At 39.3% G+C, this 16,981-nt stretch overlaps 1 protein-coding gene across 1 annotated transcript; it reads left to right on the top strand.

The window, feature by feature from the left end:
- The first annotated feature begins 6,144 nt into the window (after positions 1 to 6,144).
- On the top strand, positions 6,145 to 11,180 carry LOC146671527 (uncharacterized). Its single transcript, XM_085405193.1, has 2 exons — positions 6,145 to 7,306; positions 11,150 to 11,180. Exons 1-2 carry the CDS (start codon positions 6,384 to 6,386, stop codon positions 11,178 to 11,180), a joined length of 954 nt encoding a protein of 317 aa, XP_085261319.1. The 5' UTR covers positions 6,145 to 6,383.
- The last annotated feature ends 5,801 nt before the right edge of the window (positions 11,181 to 16,981 follow it).

Consider the following 16,981-nt stretch of genomic DNA (forward strand, 5'->3'; position numbering starts at 1 on the left):
AAGCTGCACTGATGTATTTGTGTACATGTGAGAGGCATGAATTTGTAACTGCTTTGACCTCATGAAAACTATTTTGTTCACATACTTTAGCTCTGGTGTGAAAAGGTCATCAACTCAGCAACTTCTCTGAGCGTAGGCTGAGCGTTTCACATGACGGTGTTGCTGTTGTTTTGTTTTTTTAGAGAATAGTCGACAGCGAGGAAAACGGCTTTGTGAAGAATACTGCAGCTTAACATATGCTCTGTGTTGTTAACCTACTCAGAAATGCTTACAAATATATAATTGTTCTTGGGATGTAATGAATCCTCAAACATTCCCCTTTCATTGCTATCATAAGACAGTTCATTAAAATGTCAGGTTAAAGGAAGACAGACTCCAGCCTGCAATAATTCATCCAGCAAATGTCAGTGATAAGTGACATACATGCCATCTAAAAATGAAAAAAGACAGAAAATTTCCATGTTGACCACAAATTGTCCAACTAATTTTTACATTAACCACACATTTATCTACTTCCCATCAGCGGGTGGTTACATAAATCTCAGTTAATGACGGGGAGGCTGTGAAGAGACCGAGGGAGTAAGATGGGAGCACAAGAAGGACGATGGAAATGTCCTAGAACACCACCCTGTTGTCCTTGTGCAGATTTTTAATAGAGTCATAAATACATGAAGACGTCAAGTTATTCGAGTTGGTGGCAGTGGACTGCTTCAGGGCTGTCATACATCCATGTAACACAGATGCAACCGAAAGGCCAGGTAGATGGAGGCAGCTACATCTCAGCAGGCATGGTTGATGGCTACTATAGCAGCGTGTGTTGCATGTAGGGAAGTGCAAAGATATGCTCAAAAATTAATCCACAGACTAGGGTGTCGCTTCCATAAACCTGCAAATATTTGACAAAAACTTTTTGAGTATGTTTTCTTGTTTAGTAGTCTGTACAAAAAAATAAGTTGCCAGTAAATAAATGTCAATGTTTTCCCTGAAAAGGTGAAGGTTAGATGATATCCTGTAAATGAGGATTTGCTGAAACACACACAAACACACACACGCTCCATACCATAAATTACTTTTGAGAAAGAGAGAGAGAGTTTACAGTTTAGGAATCTATATAATTTAGTTAGAAATTCAAATAAAGCTACAGGTATCAGATTGGGTTCTAACTTTTGCAGTGCTTGTGCACATTCTTTTATCAGACTTGCACCTTTATTCAGTGCAAAGCACATTTGAGCAAGTGATGTCCCAAGTTATCTTTCTTTACAGTCACTTTAAGAATAAAGGGATTTTTCTTTTGGCGCTCTTGTCTTGAATTACTGTTAGACCTCGCATTGGTAATTGCTAATAATCAGGTTTAAAACATTTGTTGAGTTTATGCCAAGCTGCAGCAGAAGGCTGTGGCCAGATGTCATTGTACAGCACTGAACAGGATGTGACTGCTTAGGTTGACAGATGGGCTCTGTCCCTCCATCTTTACTTCTCTTTGATCTTTGCTGTCTGTGACTGTCAGTCTGCTCCCTTCCAGCTGTTGCAGGCAGGGTGAATGCCAGACGATGCAAGACAGTTGCCGAGATGCCAGCTGCCAGACTGTCCTCACATGGGAAATTCTAGAGGGACTGAGGTGAAGGTCTGTACTACACTGTATATGAATTAAGAATTCCAACTAACGTTCTTGCTGTGAGAATGTTATTCTTAATATTACAGTTGTTTTAATGGCAATGTTAATATAATATTACTTTTAATATGATTATTGTTAAAGTTCTGTCACCTGAAAGGAAGAAGGTTCATGATTCAAGTCACCCAGTCAGCTTTGGTCTTTCTGTGGAGTTTATGTAAGTGTAACCATGATCTGGAACATCATACCAACAGCTTCAGTTAATGAGTAATTAAATCAGATATGCGGGTGTCTGCATATTACTAATGAATTGGTTAATTTTTCACATGCTGCAGCCTGCAGTTGCTTCCGGTGACTCCATGTAGGTAAATGCTGAGTAATAAGAAAATAATGTCATACCTGGCCCCCTTACACCTTGAACACATGCCCTTTCCCTTCTCATATGTCTGATGCTGTCACGGGTTGCCGGGGCAAGCCCCGTGCGAATTGTTAAAGGACCAAGATGCAGACTGCTTCGGAAGTGAGCGAGCTTTATTAACATGAAGGTGAAACAAACAGGAACGTGGTGGACAAAACCAAAACCTAAGAGTAACCTAAACTGGGAAAAGCCAAGCAAAAACAAACCTGAAACATGAAATAGAGATGCAGGGAGAACAACGTGGGGAGAATGCACAGGAAGACATACAGACGAACCAGGAAGACACACAAGAAAACACACGGCTTAAATACACACAGAGCAATCAGGAAATGGGACACAGGAGGGAGGCACAGCTGGTAGTAATTGGATATAACAAGACAAGGGGAATGAAACTAGAAACACTGACGAGAGACACAGACCTACAAAATAAAAAAGGAACTTACACATGCAAGGACACAGACTAAGAAACGCGGACTTGACACAGGAATACACGGGCAGAAAAGACTAAACACTAAACTGAGGAAGGACAGAACCAAAATCACAATAATAGAAAACACAAAACGCTGGGTCAAAAGACCCAAGATCATGACAGATGCATTCATGGTGTAGATGTAAAGTTGTAGTTGTGGTACTTAAGTATCTAGCTGGGTAGATTTTTTATGTTTTGTTTTTTCGGGTTTGATGTTTGTCTTTAAGCAACAGATGATATCAAATGGAACTTTTCAAGCAGCTCAACAAAATCACCAAACACACAAATTTCCTGTGCTGCTGAAAGGAGAGGAAGATGACAGATTATTTTCAAAGGTAAGCACGAAAAGTGAAATTTTACAGAAAGCAGAAAAAAATTAAATGGAAACGTATTTAAATCTTAGATTTAATGTACCCATTCAGTTTTTCAGTCACATATTGATCTACATATGATCTGTTGCTGATTTGTGTTTTTGAAAAACACACATCAAGGGTTTAAAATCAGCCACACAACTCACATAATATCTGCTTTTCTCTTGTTGAATTCAGGTGGCTAAAACAGAGTTTAATTTTGTATTTTTCATTAGTTTACATTTTTGATTCAATTGTACTTTTTGTTTTTAGTTTGTTCTCACAAGTTCACAAAATAGTTTCAGTTAGTTTTAGTTTCATTTCAGTGTATTGTGTGTCATGGTGGGCTATGTGGCAGGCTAGGTTAGGACCCAAACTGCTTCAAAAGTTTTTGAAATTTTGATAGAACAGTAGCAGTACAATGTCCTCGTAAGTGGATATCAGGCCCTTGTAGAGCAAAATTGAGTATTTTGGTCTAAATAACCCAAAATGTGATGTCCACATATGTGGACGCCAGGTCCTAGGAGGTTAAGTAATTTATTATCAACAACAATATAAAATTATGTACAAAAGGAATTACTAATGTAAAAAAAAAAGTGGTTTTATTTATATATGTTCATACATAAATATATACTGTGGCCCCTAGAAACAAAGCAGAGAGAGAAAGAGAGCCAGGGACAACAACAAGAGACAACATCGTCACATTAGAAAGGTATAGTAATCACCCACAACTATTTTCAGTTGTGGATGATAAAGGATTCAGAAAGTTTATTCATGCTGTGAATCCTATGTGTGCAATTTCAAGCAGGAAAACACTCTCCCCAAAAAAATCATCCCAGGCCTATATGACAGAGAATGTGTCTTCTTTTTGTTTTGCATATTTTAAGTTAGATTTTATTGTGTTGTGGTTTGCAGTGTTTTGTGTTGTTTCACTTTAAATTTGTTTAAAAGGAAAAAACTGAAAATTTAAACAGTTAAAAGTTGAAATGTAAATAGTTGGTTTTTGTATTATATGATTTATTTATTACATTTTATGTGGAGTGAATAAATAAAAGTATATTCACGGTGGCCCCTAGAGACAAAGCACATACAAACTCCAAAAACACGTACAAATTCTGAAACAACACAAAACACTGCAAACCACAACACAAAATATAAATTAAAATATGCAAAACAAAATAAAGACACACAATCTCTGTTATATAGGCCTGGGATGATTTTTTTTGGGAAAGTGTTTTCCTGCTTGATAGATTCATAGGATTCACTGCATGAATAAGCTTTCTGAATCCTTTATCATCTGCCACTAAAAACAGTTGTGGATGATTACTATGCCTTTCTAATGTGACAATGTTGTCTCTTCTTTGTTGTCCCTGGCTCTCTTTCTCTCTCTTTCCCTCCCGCTCTGTTCCTGCGCTAATGTGGGTGTAACTACCGCCCCTCCCCCTTCTGCTCAGCACAAGCACATGGCTCGCATGCGGAGTGAAGCGGGAAAAAAAAACTGCAAGAGAGAGGGTGAGAGAAGGGAAAAAAAACAAAAACACGGCTTGCATCGTTCAAAGATCTGGCTCTAAGAGCCATTTCGTTCGCGACCGACACGTCACTAGTTAGAACTCATATTATGGCAAGAACCAATCAGCGAAGTAAAGAGAAGCAACAGTCCATCATTACTTTAAGAACTGAAGGTCAGTCAGTCCGGAAAATTGGTGAAACTTGAATGTGTGCCCAAGTGCAGTCGCAAAACCATCAAGCACCACGTCGAAACTGTCTGAAACCGCCCCAGGAAAGAAAGACCAAGAGTCACGTCTGCTGCTGAGGGTAAATTCATCCAAGTCTCCAACCTCACAAAGTTAGCATTTCTCTGGTCTCTGATTAGAGACCAGAGAAATGCCGCACAGAGTTAGAGGAGCAGACACATCTCTACATCAACTGTTCAGAGGAGACTGCAGGAATCAGGCCTTTGTGCTGCTAAGAAACCACTACTATGGAAAAGCAACAAGCAGAAGAGATTTTTTTGGGCCAAGAAACATAAGAAATGGACATTAGACCAGTGGAAATTTGTGCTTTTGTCTGATGAGTCCAAATTTGAGATCTTTGGTTCCACCTACCGTGTCTTTCTGCTGTGTCATTATACTGTGTCTTTGTGGAACGCAGAAAGACACGGAATATCTCTACATGTATGGTTCTACCATGAAGCATGGAGGAGTAAGTGGGATGGTGTGGGGGGCCTTTGCTGGTGACACTGTCACACTGAACCAGCATGTCTACAACAGCATCCTACAGTGACATGCCATCAAGATTCTTTGGGATGAGATGCACCGCAGAGTGAAGGCAAAAAAGCCAACAAATGCTCAGCCGGTGACTACCTCATGACATTCACTGAGAGAATGCCAAGAGTGTGCAAAGCAGTTATCAAAGCAAAGAGTGGCTATTTTGAGGAATCTAAAATAAATATAAAACATGTTTCAAGCTATTGTGTATAGGACTTCCCTTCATTTGTAACCAATGAATTTGCAATAACCAGAGTACCAATTAAACAAAAAATTACCAAAGTCCTAAATCCTAAAATAAAGAGAAATATAAGTTTTACCAAATTAAAACTCTAAAAATCAATCAAAACAATCTCAAGGCAGTAAAAACAATATCTGTTGGAGCTATTTGTTCTTTATTTTTGTTTTTGTTCTTATTTTTGAAATTAGTTAAAGTTTGTTGTTAGTTTACTTATATTTTGGGGTTTATTTGTCGGTTAATATTTTGTTTTAAATGATTTGTTTTGTTTGTTGTTATTTTGTTAAATTAGTCAGTAAGAGCTGTAGGGCCATTTTGTTTCTATAAATAAAGAGACTGGTATAGGACCAGCATGCATTGGGGTGGGCCTATGGTTTTTTACCAGAGCAGGAGAATCAGTAGGAAGGATCTTGTTATTGCTTGCCAAATGGATAAATAAACCAAAACCAAAACTCTCAACTAAAAGGTTTGGACAATGGACTTCTTTTGCCTGCGTACGAAATATTACCTCAGTGCAGCAGTGGCTTGTGGACTTTAAGTTGTGGGACGTTTGATCATACAAAAGTAAAGGAATTGCCACTACACAAAGTAAAAAACCTTCCCGTGGACAAAGGAATAATCCTTCATTAATGGATATAAGGATTTCAAGGATCACCGTCGAACTCGAATAAAAGTTATTGGATCGTCTGGTGAGTAATCCAGACGGATTTGATGTTGAAGCCTGGATCAACATGTCACTCGTTCGTCAAAGCTGGTGAGTGATAATATTGTTTAAGCCGTAAAGGAAAACGGTGAAACTATTGGAGTTTAAAGACATAATTTCACTACAAAGACTGATGAACTGAGTTTTGACGTACTAAATTGGTGCATAATTGGATCGCTAATTGAAACATGCCAACGCCCTCTGTGGAAATGTTTGTCCGCTGCAAAAGGCAGGTAAATGGATGTCATGTTTGTACTTTAGGCTATGGACTCTCAGTGTGCTGTGCATCTTTATAAAGTTTGAAATAATCCAAGAGGACAATAAAAATGTCGGATATTAAGAGTAAACGAGAGGATGACACTGAGATGCAAGCAGAGAAAAGAAGCGTTAAATTTACGCCAAAAGGTTTGGATTTGTATATAAAGACATGCCAAGAAAAGCGCAGTTCAATGTGTAAGCAAGCATCTAAGTACATGGGGAAAATTTCCGCTTTAATGACCTCACATGAAAACGTTAAGGAAGTGTCTTCTGAATTTGGGAAGTTTATTAAATGCTATCAAGATGCAAACGCTTTGCAAGAATCCTTTTTAAGTTTGCCACTGCCAGAAGATGAAGTGAAAAGGCAAGTTGCACATTTTCAGTCGAAGGTGACAGCATTCTCTGTTTTTATGGACAAAGTAAAGGTTTGGTTGCAGGAGGCGGGCGAGCCGTATACTGAACAAAACAATACTGTTCGCAATGATAAAGCTGTTGAAAGTTTGGATGAAATAAAACCTGAAGACAGTGTCTCTAATATCTCAAGTGTAAAACCACCTTCAAAAACCTTGTCACAGCAAAGTCGAATTTCATCAACATCTTCCGCATGCATTAAAGCTGCGGCTGACAAGGCAGCGCTCATGGAGCGACTGGCTGCATTAAAGAAAAAACATTCTATCGAAGCGCAAGAGGAAAAACTGAGAAAAGAAAAGGAGAAACTGAGAAAAGAAAAGGAGACATTATCCTTGGAAACAGAGCTGGCAGCCACTAATGCAAAGCTTCGTGTCTTAAAAATAAATTCAGTTTGCAGCTCTGAGCATTCTGATGGAATGAACTCTTATTTTGAAAGAGGGCACGTACAAGAAGCGCCTAGTTTAAATCCTTGTGCCGATACATTTGTTCCAACATCAAGAGATTACTCTGGTATAAATTCTGCATCTGAATCACAAGTAATCGTACCTAGACAAAGTCAAACCCAACATCAGGTTGATGATTCAGCTCAAGTGAGGCAGCAAACACAGCCTCAGTCTCCTACTTTGACTGGGAATTGCACGAAGGAGATTGTAAATATTATGCAAAAACAAAATGACATCACTACTTTGCTTGTAAAACAAAACTTATCTTCTGTCCTCCCTGCCAGAAACATCCCTGTGTTTGATGGAGACCCTTTACAGTACAGATCATTTATGAATGCCTTTGAAAATGGAGTGGAAGCTAAAACTGATAACTGGAGCGACTGTTTGCATTTTTTAGAGCAGTTCACTAGGGGGCAGCCTAGGGATTTGGTGCATAGTTGTCAGCACTTACCTCCTGAGCAGGGCTATTCCACAGCCAAAGATCTTCTTGAAGAACATTTTGGGAACGAAAATAAAATTGCCTCTGCATATATGGAGAGGATTGTGAGTTGGGTACCTATTAAAAGTGAGGATGTGAAAGGTCTACAGTCATTCTCTCTTTTTCTTCAAGGATGTTCGAATCTAATGCAGCAAGTTGTTTATATGAAGGAGTTGGATTTGCCCTCAAATATGAGAATGGTTGTTATGAAACTTCCATACAAATTGAGGGAAAAATGGAGAGTTGTTGCCTATGAACTGCAGGAACAAAATGGTTACAGAGCAGTATTCACTGATCTGGTTACCTTTATAATAAAACAGGTAAAAGTAGCATCAGATCCAGTGTTTGGCAACATACAAGACTCACAATCTGGAAGCAGCTTTAAAGCTTCAAGTTCTACCAAGCAAAGAAAAAAGGGAAGTAGTTTTGCCACTAATGTCAGTACAGTGCCAGGAATCAAAACTCAATCAACTGGAAGCAGAACAACTTCCGCCGTTCTGCATAGTTGTTTGTTTTGTTCACACAGCAACCATTTACTAGAGAATTGTAAGCAGTTTAAAGCTAAAACGCATCAGGATAAGTTGACTTTTATCAAGGAAAGGGGAATTTGTTTTGGTTGTTTAAAAGTTGGTCACACAAGCAAAGACTGTAGGAGTCGTTTGGATTGCGACGTGTGTCACCAAAGGCACCCAGGGGTTCTTCATATAGAGCGAAAGGATCCAGGTGCGTCTTCGGAACAAACTCAACAGAGGACAAACTCTAATGTCAACTTTTCAACTGCAACCACTCAGACATGTGGGTATATTGGGGCTGGTCATGAAGTTGATGCAATTTTTTCTATAGTTCCAGTTCAAGTTAAGAGCCAAAAGAGTAATAAAATTGTGCAAACTTATGCGTTTTTGGATCCTGGATGTTCAGATACATTCTGTACAGAAACTTTGGCAAAAAGGCTGAATGTAAAAGGTAAAAAGACCAATATCTTTTTGAGAACAATGAGTCAAGATAAGATTGTTAGTACACAAGTTCTGTCTGGTTTGGAAGTGTCTGGTTTGGAAGCAAATGATTTCATGCCATTGCCAGATGTTTTGACTCAAAAGACTATGCCAGTTTCTACAGTTAATATTCCCCAGCAAAGCGACATCGATCAGTGGCCTCATCTTAAACCTGTTAAACTGTACAACGTTAATGCAGATGTGGAGCTACTGATAGGCACTGATGCTTCCAATGTTTTGGAGCCATGGAAGGTGATAAACAGTGTGGGAGGTGGACCTTATGCTGTAAAAACAAAAGTTGGCTGGGTCATAAATGGTCCCCTGCACACTGGAAGTAACAGTGGAAATAAAACCAACTGCACTGCTGTAACAGCCAATAGGATTTCTGTTGAGCGTCTTGAAGACATGTTGATTAAACAGTACAATCATGATTTTAATGAAAGATCATCAGAGGAGCAGACTGAAATGTCTAGAGAGGATCTGTGTTTCATGGATATTGTTAGTAGTTCAATAAAGCTTATTGGAAATCATTATCACATTGATTTGCCTTTCAGGAGAGAAGGTTCCAGTTTGCCAAATAACCTCTGTGTTGCGGAGCAGCGTCTCCAGAGTCTCAGACGGAGATTCGAAAGGGATACTCATTATAAGGATGAATACACTAAATGTGTAAACAACATGCTTGAACGAGGATATGCCGAGTTTGTGCCTGTAGATGAGTTGCACAAAGATGATGGAAAGGTGTGGTACATCCCTCATCATGGAGTGTATCATCCCACAAAGGGCAAATTAAGAGTTGTATTTGACTGTGGAACAACTTATAAAGGAGCATCATTGAACAGTCAGCTTCTACAGGGACCTGATCTCACAAACTCGCTGGTTGGGGTTCTGATCAGATTTAGACAAGAGCCTGTTGCATTAATGGCGGACATTGATTCCATGTTTCACCAAGTTCACGTCTCAGAAAAACATGTCAACTTTCTCCGTTTCCTGTGGTGGCAACATGGCAACACTTCAAGGTCTGCACAGGAATGCAGGATGAAAGTGCATTTGTTTGGAGCTGTATCTTTGCCAAGTTGTGCAAATTATGCTCTACAGAGAACTGCAGATGATAATGCACAACAGTTTCCAGCTGAAGTGGTTGATACAGTCAAAAGAAACTTTTATGTGGATGATTGTTTGAAATCTGTTGCTTCAGAAGAGGAGGCAGTGCACATGGTGAAGAGGCTGACAGATATCTGCGCTAAAGGAGGATTTAAGCTTTCAAAATGGATCAGCAACAGTCGCACAGTGCTCATGTCAATCCCAGAGGAAAGAAGAGCAAAGGAAATTAAGGATCTGGATTTGGACACAGATCAACTTCCAGTTGAGAGAGCACTGGGTTTACAGTGGTGCATAGCAACAGACAAGTTCCAGTTCAGAACCTCCCTGCAGGACCGTCCAACAACCAGAAGGGGAATTTTGTCTGTGGTTAGCTCACTGTATGATCCTTTGGGAATCTTGTCTCCCTTCAGTATGCCAGCTAAACTGTTGCTACAAGAGCTTTGCCGACAAAATTTGAAGTGGGATGAAGTTATTCCCCACTCTCTTTCCCAGCGGTGGCGTGATTGGCTGGAGGATCTCCAGCTGATTTCAAAGTTTAAAGTGGAACGTTGCATTAAACCAAATTGCTTTGGAAGACCAGATAGGGCACAACTTCATCATTTTTCTGATGCAAGTCAAGATGGGTATGGAACGGTGTCATATTTAAAGTTGGAAAAGAATAACGTCACGCATGTTGCTTTTATCCTGGGAAAGGCTAGAGTTGCTCCTCTCAAGCAAACTACAATTCCCAGGTTGGAATTGACGGCTGCAGTTCTTGCAGTTCGGGTAGACAGGCTTCTGCAAAAGGAGCTGCAAGTCAGGTTGGGAAAAATCAGTTTTTTGGACTGATAGTACAACAGTACTGAAATACATCTCCAATGAAACCAGAAGATTCAATACTTTTGTTGCAAACAGAATTGCTGTTATTCGGGAAGCAACAGATGTGAATCAGTGGAGATACGTTTCTTCTAAGGAGAATCCTGCAGATGACGCATCCAGAGGTATGAGAGCTGGGGATCTCCTCAAATGTAGGAGATGGATAAAAGGGCCAGAATTTCTCTATGAGTCAGAAAAGGAATGGCCTAAACTGGATGTGGAGTACAGTGTAATTTCTGCAGATGACCCAGAGGTCAAAAGGGACCTGACAATGAATGCCATTGTGAGAGAATTACAAAATCCTACCAGCTATTTTATCCTCTACTTCTCGTCTTGGGCAAAACTTAAAATCTCTGTAGCCTGGCTTTTAAAGATGAAAGAGGTCTTGGTGTTGTTGGCACAGAAGAGGAAAGAGTTGCTTGCTGCAGGTTTGAATAAGAATGATCCGGAAGGTCCGAAAGAAGTGGAGATAAGAATGGAAAGATTTAAGACCACTTTGAAGAAAGGAAATCTGACTCCAGAAGACTTGGCAAAGGCAGAACAAGCTATTCTTCAATATGCACAACAACAGAAATTTACGACTGAAATGGCTTTAATCCGCAATGGCCTCAAAGGAGTCTCTAAGGGAAATTGGCTCTACAAACTTGATCCAGTGTTGGATGCAGGAATCCTCAGAGTGGGTGGCCGATTGAACAAAGCAGCCATGCCTATGGAATTAAAGCATCCTGTAATTTTGACAAAAGATATGCATGTGTCAACACTGATTTTACGCCATATCCATCAAAGGTTGGGACATGCAGGAAGAGCACACATGCTGTCAAAACTAAGACAAAATTACTGGATACTAAATGCAAATTCTGCTGCCAGGAAAATCATCTCTCGTTGTGTCACGTGTAGACGCAACAGAGGAAAGTTTGTTGAACAAAAGATGGCGGATCTGCCTGAAGAGAGAGTCCTGCCAGACATAGCCCCATTCACAAATGTTGGAGTGGACTATTTTGGACCTATAAGTGTTAAAAGAGGACGAAGTCTCCTTAAAAGGTATGGAGTTCTTTTTACTTGTTTCACCAGTCGTGCAGTACATCTGGAGATTGCATGTACACTTGATACAGACTCTTGTATAAATGCTGTGAGGAGGTTCATCTGTAGACGAGGCCCAGTTTCGACCATCAGATCTGATAATGCTACAAATTTTGTTGGGGCGACTCGAGAGTTGAAAGTTTGACTGAGCTGGACCATGCCAAAATTCAAAAGGCTTTTGTTCAGGATGGCATGAAATGGAACTTCAACATCCCAGCAGCTTCTCACCAAGGCGGTGTGTGGGAGCGTCTCATTCGTTCAGTAAAGAATATTTTAGCCTCAGTTCTTAAGGAGCAAGTTCTGGATGATGAAGGACTCCACACAGTCTTCTGTGAGGTTGAAGCTATAATGAACGACAGACCCATTACTAAAGTTTCAGATGACTCAAATGATCTTGAAGCACTGACACCCAATCACTTGTTGTTGCTGAAAAATAAACCAGTTTTTCCACCAGGACTGTTTCATCCAAGTGATTTGCATGTCAGGAAAAGGTGGAAACAGGTACAGTACATGGCAGAGTTGTTCTGGAAGAGATGGCTTTCTGAGTACCTACCTTTGATGCAAGAAAGACAAAAATGGATGAGGACTAAAAGATGTCTTATACCTGGAGATGTTGTTTTAATTGCAGACGCTACAGCTCCAAGAGGATCATGGATGATGGCGAAAGTCTTAAATGTAAACCAGGATGCAAAAGGCTTGGTGCGTTCTGTGAGACTACAAACAAGGACCAGTGTTTTGGAAAGGCCAGTGACAAAACTTATTTTGCTACTGGAAGCCTCATCGTGAAGAAAATCCTCAATGAAAATTAAGGATTTGTTTAAGGGAATAGCTCCTCCTTTTGGGACTTTAAAGTAATTGTGATTGTATGCACAATTAGGGGCCGGAGTGTTGGAGCTATTTGTTCTTTATTTTTGTTTTTGTTCTTATTTTTGAAATTAGTTAAAGTTTGTTGTTAGTTTACTTATATTTTGGGGTTTATTTGTCGGTTAATATTTTGTTTTAAATGATTTGTTTTGTTTGTTGTTATTTTGTTAAATTAGTCAGTAAGAGCTGTAGGGCCATTTTGTTTCTATAAATAAAGAGACTGGTATAGGACCAGCATGCATTGGGGTGGGCCTATGGTTTTTTTTTTTTTTTTTTTTTTTTTACCAGAGCAGGAGAAGCAGTAGGAAGGATCTTGTTATTGCTTGCCAAATGGATAAATAAACCAAAACCAAAACTCTCAACTAAAAGGTTTGGACAATGGACTTCTTTTGCCTGCGTACGAAATATTACCTCAGTGCAGCAGTGGCTTGTGGACTTTAAGTTGTGGGACGTTTGATCATACAAAAGTAAAGGAATTGCCACTACAATATCAAAACCAGAACTGCACAGAACACAATTGGTAGTCAAACAATATATTGTGCCCATGGCTCGCAGCCTTAACACAAATACTATAGAAACCATTCCAGGAATTTGCTAAAGATATCTTTATTAGCTTCATTTGGGTCTTTTTTAAACTGTAAATCAACTGTTACTGCTGGGTCTGGCTCCCCCTCCATGTCTAGCCCTGGTTCCAAAGAGCAACCCCACAGTTTCCCAGTCCCACATTTCCTTGATGTTCATTTAGCTCCGTCCCCTTTGCTCTGCTGTGCCTGTGACCCCCTGTTTTGGCCTCCTGTCTCCATTCTTTAAAGTGCCAGACAAGGGAGATGTAATTCATTGCATTGATTAGAGGAGATGTAGGTTGGACGTAAGTTACTACATTTCAAAATAAAAGCATGCAAGGGTAAAGCAACCAAAAATCCATACCAAACACATTAGAGAATTAGTATGAAGTACACATTTGAATGCTAAAGGCCTGTACTAGGACACAGCTGTCATTTTCAGCTAAATGCTAACATCAGAACATCAGTTTTATTACAAAGGAGGATGACTATAATCAACCACGATTGCCGCTCAGTCATTTTGCCCCATTATCTGTCTGTCCTTTGAATTTGAATTAAGATGACCAAAGGGAAGATTTGCTTTTTTTCTTAAGAAAAACTACCTTATGGCACAGTAAAGTGGGTAGGAAACCACTTAATAGATCAGACTGACAGAACAGTATGATTTTTGACCGCCCTTTGCCCTTTTTTTTTTAATCTAATTTGACTCCACTAAACTTGCTGACAAACACTTTAAAAATGGTTTAGTGGTTTCAGACAGCAAAGGCTCCCATCTTTCGGTCACACAGAGACTATTAAGATTTGAGTGCAGTGCAGTGGAGGCATCGCAAATTATAAACAACAGCAGATGCATCAGCTCTGTTTAATTTTGAAATAATTTATCATTGTCCACAAAACACAGAGTAACTTACAGGAACATGAAGTCACGGGGAAAACAAAAATTATAGTTGAGGATCAACAAGGATGGGATGTATATGCCAAGATACTGTGTTGATGAAAAGAAGATGAAAATAGAAAAGTAGACAAACAAGCTGGATATGAGAGCCTGGTATTTCAAACACGCGGGGTTCCTGCCAGTTCTGGTGGAAATGCAGGTCTGGCCTCCCCCATCTTTTCTTTTGGTGTCTGATCCTGGCTCAGACACTCAGTCTGTGCTGCAATTTGTCTCCAGCAAGAAGAAAAATTTAACACATGCACTCACAAATCTCTGTACAAGCTTGAAATCTGGCTGTGTCTTTCATTCTGCTTGTTTGCTTGTTTGTTTTCTTATCATCTCTCTTTTTTTTGTTTTATTTGTTTTGGATGCAATTTTCTGTCTTTTTTGTCTCTGTTCATTATCTCCGCTTCCTTATTTCTTTTTCTCTTCAACTCTTTTCTCTCTTCAAGTCCTTGTGTGCCTCAGAGACTGTACTCCCTGCCTTGCTTCATTTCAGGCTTCAGGCTGTTTTAATGCACCAATTAGTCTGTTGTCTTGACTCATACAAAGTGAAAAGAGAAGAGGGGGTGAGGGAGCAGATTCTTCGGGACAAAAATTCCTCACAAGGTTTTACTGAGAGACTGAATGGTAACAAGTGAATACAATGCAGCTAATGGGCTATTGGTGTGGGATTTATGAAGATTCAGTGCCCTTAATTTGTGTGACTGAATACTGACATTGACCTATGCACACATACACAAACAGGACCTTTGACCTCAGTCTTGGCTAGGTGGAATTGATTTGATTGGCCTTTGGCTCCCAGCAGCCTCCCACCTGCCGGGGTCAACGGATCATTGACTTCTGGCACAACATGGAGGCTCAGAGAATTTGGGCTCTTACAGAAATCTCTTGTGGGCTGCTATCTAAGAGAATCCTCGCCGAGTTAAGTGCGTTCAAAGCCGTGACCGGGCAGGTCACGGTTTTGAACGCACTTAACTCAGCGAGGATTGTCTGGGATGTCGGAGGGGCACTCCGACATCCCAGCAGAAACCTTATGCTGTCATGAATATGGTCATGAATATTCAGTGGTTGCTTTCTTTTCTTTCTGATGGAGTCAAGAGGAAAGTGCTCAACCGGCTGTTCTTTACCGCAGACTTAAAGAGGTGCCATATGCTTTAAAATGTCAGTCATTCGCGTAGGAAGCTTTTTACAAAGTGCACTGTTTAACTTCTGCTCTTTTTTTTTTTTTTTTTGTTTTTGTAAAATCAGTGGAGATCATGAACAATTTTATTGTTCATTGCTGAGCTGGAAGACTTGTTCAGAAGTTCAGAAAGTTATATTCATGAAGCCCAGAAACATTTTGGTTGTTTTAATCACAAAAATATCACACAAAACCCCCCAAAACAAAAAACCCTTTTGCAATGTTGGAAATCACATCAAAATATACCTGTAATAACCCTGTGAGGTCTAAGCCACATCCATAATGACAAGTAACTCTACCCAGAGCTCATATGATGGGAATATTATTAACCCCAGCTGTTATCTGTTGTTTTCTGTCTCATAAATATTGCCAGTAGGCACTGCCGACTGCATACCAACAGAGAAATATAGTGCTGTGAAGTTACATTTGGACTAAATGGTTTGAGTAGAAGTTGGTTAAATTTACATTAAGTTTGCTTCACTTGTGTGATTTTTTTTTTTTTTTTTTTTTTTTTAGTAACTAATTCTTTACTCAAATTGAATTTATCTTCAGGCATTTTGGTGATAATCTTAAGACTGCAGAGAAAGGCTGACTCTCTTCATGACTCATATGGCAAGACTCTATCTGGAGCACTCATGGATTTAATTTGTACCCATGAGAAAATTGTGAAATGTCACAAAATCTCATGTCAGTTAATCAAAATCGTGTGTGTGTGTGTGTGTGTGTGTGTGTGTGTGTGTGTGTGTGTGTGTGTGTGTGTGTGTGTGTGCGTGCGTGCGTGCGTGCGTGCCACAAAAGCACAACTCTGCCCATGAGTGATTCTTGTGTAATTCTACCTTAAATGTTGGTTTGGAATTTTCACTGAAATCATCTGTTGTATCATTAAAGTTTGCTTTTCTTTTCTCTCATAGTCATCCAGTATTCTTTCATTACACGGTGCAGTGCTTTGCGACCTCTAACTTCATTAGCTTACCATTCATTACTTACTCACTACATGTTGAAGGAGGTCATTGCATTAAACTCACTTTTCTTTTCCAGATATAACCTCTTGAACATAAAAGTGTGTATAAACGATAGATTTATATGGTAAATGACCTGTATTTGTATAGCGCTTTTACTAACTTCTCCAACTGCTTTACAACTTTATCATGTTTCTGCATTAAACTTAACCTTAACTGAAGCAATTAGCAAGAAACTGGCATCAGAAAAGAAGATATTGCTGATGCATTCATCACATTGTCATTAAAATGTTATGACATATATAATTTATATAAAAATGATTTCCAAATGATGTCTTGATGCTTTTCATGTTCCTTTTTCAGCATTAGATGTGTCACAGCCATTATGCAATCATTAAAATAACAGTTCCCAGTTTTTATGAGAGCAGTAATGATTCATATCTTGGTCAGTCACACCTTGGAATTCTATTTTTTATAATAGTGAAAAGAAAATGCTCATAAATCACGTTTCCTTTCTTATTCATAGCATTGGAAAAACCATATTTGTGTCAAATGGTGAGTTCATACCTGTTTCATAAATTATATTAGTCCTCTTCACCTTCATCTTCACACTGAGTTTCCTATGAAAACATACAACTGTGCATTATAATCATACACTCAATTTGGGTGATAGTCTTGCAGCTCTGGACCTCAATAACGACAGGTAAATTCATAGTTTTAGGAAAAAGTTGGTTCTGTACATGGATGAATTTTATAAACCTGAATAATAAACATATATGAGTAGATAAGGGCAAAGAAAGAAT

The sequence above is a fragment of the Rhamphochromis longiceps genome, linkage group LG4 (assembly GCF_057381845.1).
Source record: "Rhamphochromis longiceps isolate RC_006_pf linkage group LG4, R_longiceps_female_GT1.1, whole genome shotgun sequence".
Taxonomy (NCBI): Eukaryota; Metazoa; Chordata; class Actinopteri; order Cichliformes; family Cichlidae; genus Rhamphochromis; species Rhamphochromis longiceps.